This window comes from Hippocampus zosterae, chromosome 8 (assembly GCF_025434085.1).
Source record: "Hippocampus zosterae strain Florida chromosome 8, ASM2543408v3, whole genome shotgun sequence".
Lineage (NCBI taxonomy): Eukaryota > Metazoa > Chordata > Actinopteri > Syngnathiformes > Syngnathidae > Hippocampus > Hippocampus zosterae.
The window spans coordinates 15,803,577-15,816,044 of record NC_067458.1 but is presented as its reverse complement, the minus strand read 5'-3'; the positions used below and the strand labels follow the sequence as shown (position 1 = coordinate 15,816,044).

Sequence of the window (12,468 nt, the reverse complement as noted above, 5' to 3'; positions counted from 1 at the left end):
TGTGTGTGTGGCGGGGGGGGGGGTTGTAAGGCTGGCACTGTTTGTTTTAACGACTGGTTGAACATTGACTATTGTGCACTGGCTGATATTATGCTGCCGCAAACGGATGCTCACATGCACCTGCTTGCTGGTTGTTAACATGCAATCGCCACGCGTGCGGACGCCGTGATGACGCTGCACTTGTCTGCTTGTCACGGCACGCCTCGCCTCACCGCACTGACATCGTATGTGAAGCGACAGCTTTGCGGAATGGGTGAAAAATGCTTTTGATGTTCCCCTCTGTCTAACGTTTCGGTCTTTCGGGGTAGCTTTTCTGCATCATATTTAATAGATGGTCACGTTAATATGCAGGGTTTGCGAAAGGCTTTGTGTTCTGGCCATTCTAGTGCATGTTTTGGTTTGTGATTATCGTTGGATTTGATTTATGTCCACAAAATTCCACCATAGTTGCAAAGTTTGGTTTTGGAGCCACCTAGCGAACAAACAAGCTGTCGTCGAGTTTCATTCTTTGCGACTAGAAATGTGCAGCCCAGATTGATGTGTTTCCGCATTCTTGAATACACCCGAATAACAACAGTCAACAAAATATAGCAGTGCAACTGATCGAAATTTTGGGAGACAATTTCTCTTCAGACTAATTCATAAAGTCAGCAGATGGAGAGAAACTTCAGCGGACTTCGATGTCGCGCTCGACCTCTGCTGAGCCGGCATCAAGCGATTAATGCGAGACATTTTGCTTCTAATCTGGCATTTTGACAGAGGAAGATGAAACATATTCACTTATAGACGTGTACATTTAAAGCAGTAAAACTGTATCTAGCTTGAACCTGTCATGCTAGTCGCTAGTTGGCCATTGATTGGTTCGTTGCTGTAGGCGTTGTCAATTGTTGTCAAAGGCATTTTGGTCTTGAATAACATCACTTCCGTGACCCAACATGTTGAAACGTTCTGTTATATTTTCAACTACTAGTACGACAAAGTATTTATCTAATATATTCTTTAAACATGGCATGTACTTGCTCCCTCCCCGCCATTTTCAAGTCTTTTCATTCTCACGACAGTGCAAATTCACAAGAGAGGAATGTCTAGCAGTCGATCCTTTGACGATTTTATCTGCTAAGAAATTCAGAGAGTGAATCAATATTCCGCACACCAAGATAGGTTTTGGATTTCCAGGTTAAAAACAAAAATAATTCTTGCCTGAAAGTGACAAATGAAATTGTTTCTCCATCCGAACAAATGACACATTGACCAGCAACACTGGAGGTTCTGCTGTCCAAATGCCACACTCATTTGTTTCATTGCAGAAATGGTTTTCATGTCTTGCAAAACCATTACGATGAGTCTGTCTTACTGTACACCGCATTTTTTTTGGTCTTCACGTGACTAAAAAAAAAAAAGGTGGCTCAATACTCTGATACCTAGGATAACCACTGACCTATTTGTTCTGGTGGATCCTCCTTCCTTTTGACACTTCATTCTCATTTAAACCTCCATTGCGCATTCTCAACCAGGTTTACAAGACACATTGACAAGAGGACATGTGCAGTACAGATTCTATCTCTCTCTCTCTCTCTCTCTCTCTCTCTCTCTCTTCTTGTCGACCTCATCTCTCCCCTTCTTTGAAGCATGGGAAGTGTCTTCCACATTGCTCATCCTTTTCTCTTTCTTCTTCCTTCCAACTGATCGCCCGCTCCCCCTCCTCATCCCTCAGAAGGAGTAAATGAAAGCAGAGGTCATCCCACCTCTCTTTCCCCTCTCCTGCTAAATTGGCTGCTCGTGGCATCCATAGCTGTAGGCATTAAGGCCCCCCCACGCCCGCCTCGCTCTCGAGAGCTGCCGAACAGACTTCCTGCTCATTTGTGACATTTCTGTGTCTTCAACCGCAGGCTTGTTTACCCGTGGATAGCAAGAGGGAAACCCTCATTATAAACTCATAAACCCAAGGTCATTGCAAGGACAACTCCAATCTGCTGTTTGCAACACACACAATTAGTGATTTTTTTTCCAGCCACTGTGGCGCTTCTTGAAACCACAGCAACGGATACCATTGGGACAATGCTATTACACACATATTTCATCTGTAAATAATCAATCAGGGGCTGGTTGCCAATACATGATCAATAATTTCATGTTTGTTTGTTTTTATGGACGGATTGATTTGTTTGGACAACAAATGGATGAACACAGGCAGAAACTGTGCGCTAATCAAGTTCTTGTGGCGAGTCTTTGTGGAGAATGGAAGCTATTATCGCTTCAAATGATTTTCATTTTCACTTACTGTGATTGTGTGCGTGTGTGCGTGCGTGTGTGTGTGTGTGTGTGTGTGCGTGCATGTGTGTGTGTGCGTGCATGTGTGTATGTGTGCGTGCGTGTGTCCCAATACATTTTTACTATTCCCACCATTTCTACTCAGCCATTTTTATTTTAGCGGTTGAATGACTACATAGTACTTGTGAGCTGCCATTCCCTCTCCCTCCCTCCCGCTTCCTCCCATCCAAACATCAACAAACGCTACCCTAAACAAAGTGAAAAGTGAGTAAATGATGCTGACGGTGGGCTATGCATCCCTCCCTCCCTCCATGTGCTCCGCTCCATAGGGGTCGACAGAGACACAGTGGCGTCAGGCCGAGCTCCCGCAGCTCCAGGGCTGGGCAGAGAAGGGATTGCTGACACAGCCAAAGATGGTAAGGAGACTACTGCTCAAGATAAATGGATTGGCCGGGCATTTTGCGCAACCATCAAGTAATATGATCTGATATTGCGTTTAGACAACTTTGTGCCAGTAGTGATACTGTTGACTGAGACATTTAGATGGATGGATGGACGGATGAAAGGACTTCTGTGAAGGGATGAGTAAAAGGCAAAACAGTACTGCTCACATCTGTTGCTTTCTCAGTTCAAATTCACTCATTTAAATGAACACTATCTTGATAATGAGATATTTAGAACCAATGTATTAGAGATGGCCGATGAATTGGTGAAATCACTAAAACCGATAAATCAGTTTTTTTGGTTTTTTTGTCACTGTAACACTGTAATAATATTATGATTCTCAGAGCCCCTCGTAGCAATGTCATTGTAAGAGCCCATTCATTAGAGTGATGCTACACAAGTATCTTTGTGCCCATTATTAAAGGGAAAATATTAAATTAGACTTATAACTGCTTGTGTACAAATATTTAGGTCTCTGGAGGACTTGGCCAACCATTCACAAAGCTTTAATCTGCCTATTTTTTAAGCATGTTTGTGAGCAAGCCTGACTTTTGCTAATTGCGTCATATCAGTTCGGCTACATCCGCACCAAATTTCTAAGAACAAGATATAACCACCTAAAATGTGTAAAGATTTGAATTTTATTTAAGCCACTGTCAGTCTACCCTATCTGAAAACTACAGTATTTCAACGTCCAAAAGTAAGCAGAGCTGCATTGAATCATGTTGGCTCCACAGAATAGTCTTAGCTAACATTATTGATTGCTCGGTAAAGCTGTTGACACACTGTGAATGGTGTTAGACGATTTGTCCGATGCGCGCTCACACAAATTGACAAGTGTCATTTTGCGGCTTGGGGCTCAACTGCTGACTCTGTGAGGAAGTGCTGACTTCTTGAGGGAAAATGCAATCCTTGCTTGTGACTTGCATGTACAGTATTTAGCAGTTCCCTCTCTTTTTTTTAGCCTTGTGTCTCAACTCAACATGTAGCCCCCTAGCTCCTACACCTGAAAACAGGCTAATTTCAGCAAGATAAAAAAACAGTTGTGTGAAGTGTGCTGTTTTTCTGTGTCCTTGGGGTATTTGACGATAGTACGTCACAGGCAACTGTTATATCCGTCCATCCATTTTTTTCCTGCGCTTTCCCAAGCTCACTTCCTTGCATTTCTGAGTTGAGGGGTGGAGTACATCCCAAACTGATTGCCAGCCAATCACAGTTCACATATAAACAAATCAGCATTGCCACTCACATTCACACTGGCAGTCGAGTCACATCAGTCTCTTCAATGAACCTAACAAGAATGTTTTGGGAATGTGAATGGAAGCCGGAATAACCCTCGAAAATCCACTCAAGCAGATTTTTAACAATATTCCATTGAGTTGTTTTCACCGATTCCACTGGTTTTGATGTTCGATTTAGTCCCGGGTTGGCAAAACTATCGTGAGCCAAAGCAGCCACAGCAGACATTGGGCACCGCCATTATCACTCCATTCCAGCACACTGTCAATCACAAATCTAACATCACTACTGTTAAATTGGTGAGCGAATGAGCGCTATGAGCGGAGCGATGGAGTTTGTGTGTCCGTGGAACACAAAACTACCTTCTGCCTCGGGGTGGGCAATTAAAAGAAATTTAATAGTGATTTCAATTGTGGCTTCTCATGATGATAATCAAAAAACACGATTAATTGTGTACACAAATTCCCAAACTAAACACTGGATACAAACTAAACACACAACAAAAGGAATTACGCACATTGAATGTTGAAACACAAGACATTGCCAGTGCAAATGTTAGCAGCCAATGGGAAATTCCATTGACTGGCTAATAGAAACTTAGTTTGGCGTGTCGGGAGCAATATTCAGACACACATGCTGTATTAACAGATACAGACAGGTAATATAGTATAAGAATTAAAAGAGTCAACCCCATATATTCTTTCTAATCTGTGAACGCCTTGTTTTGATGATGTGAAATCACAACGTTCTTCTTCTACTTTTTTTATGTAAATGTTGTGCATCGCCATGCCTGCCCTGCACCACATAGCACTTAAGAGGCCAATGCGCCCACAGCAAGAGCATCTATTCTTTTTTTAATGCTATTATATTAATACAGTAAGGCTTTACTAGTGACTAATTTATTTTCTGGTTCCTTTAGGATGTATTTAAAGTTGATTTTCATCCGTTGAAATAAATACAAAGTTTGGAATTCAATGAATAATCGTGTTTATTAATCGGGATTTTTCTTTCACTCCAAATAATTGGGATTTTTATTTTTTCTGTATTCGCCCAGCCCTTCCTTTTCCGTCCGCCACAGAGGTTTGGTTGAGCAAATAATGAGTATGACTATTTAATTTTTTGTGCATTGTGGCTTGAGTAGAAAACTCCGCCGCAAAAGACTGGTAGCCGAGAATACTGCAGTCGGCAGGATGCACATTGACTTCTGAGCTCCACTGTGGGTGATGAGGAGCCGCCAGCGTGTTCATTACTTCCATAAAGTGGCATGCTAAGGAGCACACACGCTGGTGGGCATACACATGCAGCGACATACAAATGTCCACACGGGCTCTGCTGGTCTCCGCTAATTAGAGGCAGCCATTGTGGGGCCCAAACTTCTCAAAGTGTCCCATGGAGTTGAAAGGCAGAGATGGACTGGAGCATCCCAGCAGGGGAATGCAAACACATTTAATAATAAGGCCCTCTTCAGTCAACTGTGTTATGGTCACATACCGTTCTGTCTTTCTCCAATACTTTGACACACACACACACACACACCATCACTCACACTGTGGCTGTCTTTGTTGTGGTAGAGAGTCGAGCGGGGAAGGATACTGTCAAAAGAACAATTTGCATGCAGCTCTCATCTTGAGAGCTTTTAGACATTTCTTCGTCAGTTTTCCCCCTCTTTGCTGTGGTTTCAAGCCCATTGTTCTCTCCTGTTCTGTGTGTGTGCGTGCGTGCATGCGTGGGTGTGTGTTTGTGTGTTGTAACTGAAGATGCCTCACCGTGGGAATGAGTGCAGGCCCTTAGTGTGTGTCTTCATGTGTGTGTAACTGCTTAATGAGAGGGTGGTGGTACGGTCCAGAGCAACATGCTAATTGAAAATAAAGAGCATTGGTCATATCTTTGTGAAAAGGCGGTTTCTTGGTAGGATATAAATAATGGTATGATAGCGAATATAATTAAATGCAATTCATGAAAGTGAAGTAAATACAAGGTCAATGTCACATCTGTAGAAAACAGAAACAAAATTGAATTGTTACTTGAACAATGGTCCATTTTATTTCATTTGATATATTTTATTACGGGTCCATGTATTACTTTTACAACAATGTATTTAATGTCAAATATTGTTATTTGGTGTGTATGATAAATGCTGCAATTTTGAGTTTGTGGTTCACCACAACTTTGTAAATTAATTGAAAAGTGATGACACCATTTTTAGGTATATGATTAGCACACTTTTTTTGTTTTTGTTTGTTTGTTTTTGTTTTTTGGGCAGTTATTCCAAAAATAGAAACAAAGTGGGTGCGCTTCTTTTACTGTGTACTTCTAAGTTCAGTCTGCCTGTGCATACTTCAGAATAGTTAAAAATAGATGCACGTCTGAATGAGTAAATAGGGGTGCCATCGCACTTATGATGATAACACTCGGTTTGAATCCAAATGGCGTTTTAGTTTTGGTTTTGATATGACGTGTCACAATTATATTTACGAGAGCTCAGAATGGGTGCGTTCGGTAATCGCAAAAGATTGCATTGAAACCATTTTAAAATTGTATGGGCTGTCACTTCCTAACGATGTATTTATTTAAAATGGACGTTTTCTGTCCTAAGATCCTCAATTTGGGAACTCCTGCCTCCCTTATTCATCTAGTGAAGTGTCTTCCCGAGTCGTCACCCTCAGTGACAGTCACACTTTGTTTACAAATCGTATGCAAATATGTGACTCCACCCATTACTCTGGGAGAGTAATATTTAATGACAGGTGACAAGTCTATTTAAAAACACATCAAAAGGCACTTGTGTGAAAGCAACCTACATCTTCCTCCTCCAATTTCTGACTCTCACTCCTCCCTTCTTTTTTTTAGCTTATTTTCACACACTTATGCAAGCTCACAGTTCCTTTGAGAACACTTTGATCCTGAGATGCTCTTCAAAACCCGAGAAGAAGAGTCAGAACTTTTCTGCCACAGCAGTAGCATCAGCGGCTGTTTAATGCAGTATTTGGCTAAAAGGGTGCCCCAGTTGCTAAAATGTAGAATACTTTGATCTTGATACACCTTTGAATGAGAATCTTCATGTTTGGTTTAGATTACTGCATAAATTGCCAAAGTGGGGTACTTTTTTTTAAACAAACTGGAATGAGGATAAGAGTGTAATTCATTTTTTTCAGTTGTTGAATATGTAACTCTTAGATGGAAATAAAACATGGTAGTGGCTAGGTTTGTAACATAAAGTGATTTGAATTGGAATATTGGATTTGATTTCAAACATGCAAGTGCATTAAATCGAACCGAATCGAACTCAGTTGTATTCTTTGGCGTTTGACTCAGCATGACTTAGATTTGTTCTTGATTTTACTTATTGGTGCTTTCGACCGCCTTTATTGCCGATTCGTCTTACTGTTTATTGTGTATGTTAAATCGCTCCATGTACAGCACTTTGTATACAGCGATGGCTGTTTGAAAGTGCTCTATAAATACTGTTGACTTGACTTGACTTGACTTTAAAATCGATGTGGATACATATCAATTTGTCTTTTGTTGGATTTCTGGCTATGTCTTTGAAATAAGTTTGCATTTTGGGAAAGATCATAGCTTGTTGACACACGTGATTTGCTTTCATGGGCCACATAAATTGACCTGGCGGGCCAGATCTGGCCCACGGGCCTTGAGTTTGACAAATGGATTTCAGATTTTTTTTTGGGGGGGGGGGGGGGTAAATATTAGCACAGAAACAACTTTAGTCAATTCGAAATGTTTTCATATTGCATTGGTCAACCCCATTAAAAAACATCATTTAGACTAATGCGTCCATCTGCTTGTCTTTTCCCACTCTCTTCCTCCTGGCCTCTCTCAGATCATCAGTAACATGGAGGCTCCGGTGACAAACGGACCAAGCGGAGGAGGCAACACAGCCAACGGCCCAACCACTAACAGCCGCGGATGCCCCTCGCCCATGCAGTCCGGGCCGACAAACGACGACAGCAAGACCAACCTCATTGTCAACTACCTGCCACAGAACATGACCCAGGAGGAGTTCCGCAGCCTCTTCGGTAGCATCGGAGAGATTGAATCCTGCAAACTGGTCCGCGACAAGATTACAGGTACGCAATGAAGACCTTAAGACCGCAGTCCGTGCCATCTTTCCACTTTCTTGCGAGGAATGAACCAGAAAGACGACTTCCGTTTTACAGCGTTGATTACAGTGATATAGACCACACATGTAACGCCAACAAAACAATAACACGGCACGTTTAAAACGCTGCGACTCAGCAATGCAGCGAAGTGCCACATGTTCTCCAAAGTTGTTTGAATTGAACGGAGCCTCCTGCCACTAATCACGGCTGTAATCTCGTCATGGTGGCAGTGCGGCAGATGGATCATCTCTTGGATAATGCTCCGTAATATCTTTCATTTTAGATCCTACTTACAGACACTCCTCTTCTGATAATCTCATTAAAGAGTAAACAGGAATCAGTGATCGCCAAACAGTGAGAGAGCCGGCGGGCAAACAACACACCAACACTGGAATAAAAATGTGGTGTGTGGACAAAATCACTGCATTTGTTTTACCCTAAAGATAAGTTTTGGCAATGATGGCAAATGTGTTGGTGCCAGTGACCAAAAAAGTCCAGCCAAGTTTAGAGGATACTCTGTTATTCCTCTTCAGAGTAATTTCCCTCTTTTGCCGTAATAGGCCACCAAATGGAGTCAGGCGCACTCGGGTAATGGAGGCTGTTGTGTATCAAAATAATATTGGGATCCTGCACCTTGTCAACATCATCCTGGTCTCCCTCTGCTCGATTTTACCCTTAGATATGATTTTTCAAGCAACCAGGAAGCGGGCCAGTAGCATGTTTGGACGAAAACTCAATCGTTGTCAACCTGTTCAAAACTGTCAAATACCAGCGTACCCGACAAACACAAACACGCATGATTTACTGAAATATTCAGCATTACTGATTGGAGAATCACCCATGTTACACATCTCCATGTAGTCGATCTAATTAGTTATGGAGTTTTTGCATAGGTCTAGTGGTTAGCGCGTTGACCTCAAAGTGCAGAGGTCGTGGGTTCAATCCCAGGTCCGGTCTTCCTGTGAGGAGTTTGCCTGTGTGGGTTTTCCCCGGGTACTCCAGTTTCCTCACACATTCCAAAAGCATGCATGGCAGGTTTCATGGAACATTCTAAATTGTCCCTTGGTGTGTGAGCGTGGATCGTTGTTCGTCTCCGTGTGCCCTGCGATTGGCTGGCAACCGGTTCAGGGCGTCCCCCCGCCTACTGCCCGAAGATGGCTGGGATAAGCTTCAACATCCCCGCGACCCTTATGAGGATAAAGCGGATCGGAAAATGGATCGTTTTTGCATAACGCTTACATACCAGACTGAACTGTCACACGCAATATGACGGGCATGGCAACTTATGGCTGACCGTTGACCACTAGATTTGGTGCAACTCGCAATTTGATGCGCTGGTGAACAGGGCTGCAACGTAATCGGAGTCAGATAGCAATCGAAAATGTACCTGAGCGAATGGGGCGATCAATCATTGCCTGGAACCTCTCAAAATCCCTTTCTGGCAGTCTGCATCGTCCTTGACAATCAGCCATGTTTCTTGGTTCAATACAAAAATAGTATTGTGGCGCATACTGCATGTAGAGCTTCATAACCCGATACAGGGTCGCAGATTTTCCATTGCAGCATGGTGTGAGTCGTCAACTGTCTTTTTTTTTCTCGCTCAGTAAGCGGCAGGCCTTACGAACCGCCTATATTTACAAAAGAAATAGTCATCACATAATAAAGACATTCATTCATTCATCTTCCGAGCCGCTTGATCCTCATTAGGGTAGCGGGGGGTGCTGGAGCCTATCCCAGCTGTCTTCGGGCAGTAGGCGGGGGACACCCTGAATCGGTTGCCAGCCAATCGTAGGGCACACAGAAACGAACAACCATTCGCACCCAACTCACACCTAGGGACAATTTAGAGTGTTCAATCAGCCTGCCACGCATGTTTTTGGAATGTGGGAGGAAACCGGAGCACCCGGAGAAAACCCACGCAGGCCAGGGGAGAACATGCAAACTCCACACAGGGAGGCCGGAGCTGGAATCGAACCCGGTACCTCTGCACTGTGAAGCCGACGTGCTAACCACTGGACTACTGGGCCGCCATAATAAAGACATTGATGCAAATATAAATACACAGGTCACACTTTGAGGCAGGCGTGTGACACAGCTCATCATAAGACGACTCAGGTGTACCTCATGACAGGATGTGTCCAATGAGTGTTTATTCCTTCATTGACTCGCATCTTTCGATCTGTCGCCGAGCATCTTGAGTGAAATGTGGAAGCTCACTGACAAGGTGCGATCACACGCTCGCATGTGGTCGCGGCTTCCTCTTTACAAGCCCCTGTCAGCTCTGAAGATGGCAGCGTGGTGTGAGGCCTGGCTAGACGGACACTTGAGCTCCACCTGTCACCCTGGCTGACTTGAAGCGTTTGAAAAGCTACCTCTGGGTGTCTGGCTTGCTCCCCGCACTTGCCCCACCTGCTTACCTGCTGCTTGTGTTCTTATAACACACCAGGGAAACGGAAGTTAATCTTTTATTTAACACTACCTTACACGCGGCCCACGCGATATAAGCCGTAGGCATTCACCTGTGGATGGGTCTTTCAGTTTACCCTTAATGCAAATATGCCATAAAAAGCGTGTCATTGTTTGAATTAAGTGTGTCGACCGTACTGCCTTTTGCAGTTGTAATACGTTCTAGAGAAGAGGCATGAGGTTGTAAAACCACTCATGACTAGATCAAAAGATGTGATGACGATTTTTTTTAAGCCAGCTGTCTGTTGGCAAAAAAATGCAAATGATTTTTACAATTGGAAAGAAAATTGCTTTTCTTGCCAAAACATAAATTGATTTTTTTGAATCGAGAGAAAGCAATTTATGCCAAATATTGTTTCATGTCAACATGAAGGATGCCATCCTTTAATTTAATGCACCCCCCCTTTTTCTTTTTTTTTTTTTTTTTTGCATACCACTATAGTCACCTTCTACGTCTCACATTTATGCAAGAAATCTGTTGAGCTGATGCAAATTGTAATGACACTGTAGCAAGCCAAGCAGATGTTGGCTATGAAAAATAGATAGACTGTGATGTCAGCTGCGCAGTCGTTCAAGCCAGCGCTCCTCCACTGACAGGCAGCATGTGAAAACCTGCCGCCAACATCATTCTTATACACACACACGAAAAAATAAAACATTTCAGGTGGACTGGATTTAACACGAAACATCTCTAGTTCGCGCAGAGCACTTCCATTAAGCTTTGCCTCCACCAAGTAAGGCTCTTATGCTACACTGCAATGAAAAAATAATTCCATGCGAGTTCAGGGAACTTGGTACAGTACCAAAAGGCCTTATTGCAACCTTTCAGTGATTGACAGAGAAACCCGATTTGTTTACGATGGACAACATTGTTCTTGTTACACTGTCGGCTCTTTTCAGCAGTGATCCAACGACGTAGCTGCGACAGACGCTCCAGAAGCTTAAACGCAACAGGCTGTGTGAAACTTAAGACCTGTCATGACGTCCGTGCATTCACCATTTCTATTCCACCGGCATCGCTCGGCACATTCACAGCTGTTATTACCACCAAGGGGGCATTATTGGTAAGACATGCCATTTATACAGAACAATGACTTATAAAAGGCAGATAAATGACGAAAAGGCTGTGTAAATTACAACGCGATCGTCATCCCATCCATATAAGCTATGAAAACGCGGGTCATGTTTTACCATTGTGTGGTGAGCCAAACTGAGGTGTCCCGCTGAGGGGAAGCGCTCATTTATTGTACTCCGACATATTTATGTCACTTCGGACAATCAGGATAAATTTGGTAGAATATGAAATGAGACAATGTCATAGTTGGTCAAAATTAATTACCATCTAAACTTGAACTGGTATGTTCAACAGAAATGACTTTAAGTCAAACAAGTTTACCACGTATGTGTACCAAATTGCCACGAGATGAGATTCACTGCAAACACACACTTTCCTCGATGCCAGCGTTGGGCTTTTTTAAACCCCAAAACAGAATTCAGTACACATGTCGATGAGAAATGGAGGGAAAAAGCCCAGAAGTACAAAATATTAGAAAATTAAGTCAATAAAAAAATAAACATGCAAATCTGCGGGTGCCGGACTGCAGGGGTCTGCTGTTGTTTCAAGTTTTAATTCAATCAGTCAACACTACAATCTTACACTGCCTTATTTTACAGCATGAGTAGGCCTAATCATTTTTGCAGATTCGGAATGATACGTAGAATGAACATAGTATCTCAATCGTATGAACATTTTGAGTGAGTTGATTTTTGTGCAAAATTAATCTCCTTGAATAATATTTTTATGCAGGAGATCCTGGGGGGAAAACATTTCAAAATGTGTCTATTTTGTTGTTGGGTTAAGCGAGTGGCTCTTTTAAACATGAAACAGGCATTGAAAAATAACATATTAAGAGCACATATTTTGCAT

General features: G+C 42.7%; 1 protein-coding gene across 2 annotated transcripts in view; it reads left to right on the top strand.

Moving 5' to 3' along the window:
• Positions 1-12,468, top strand: part of elavl4 (ELAV like neuron-specific RNA binding protein 4) — an 87,038-nt gene that overhangs the window by 31,891 nt on the left and 42,679 nt on the right. For both annotated transcript variants that reach the window (XM_052072867.1, XM_052072866.1), the window contains exons 3-4: positions 2,601-2,687; positions 7,796-8,042. In XM_052072867.1, the coding sequence (XP_051928827.1) occupies positions 2,601-2,687; positions 7,796-8,042 (334 nt within the window). The remainder of the gene's footprint in view (positions 1-2,600; positions 2,688-7,795; positions 8,043-12,468) is intronic.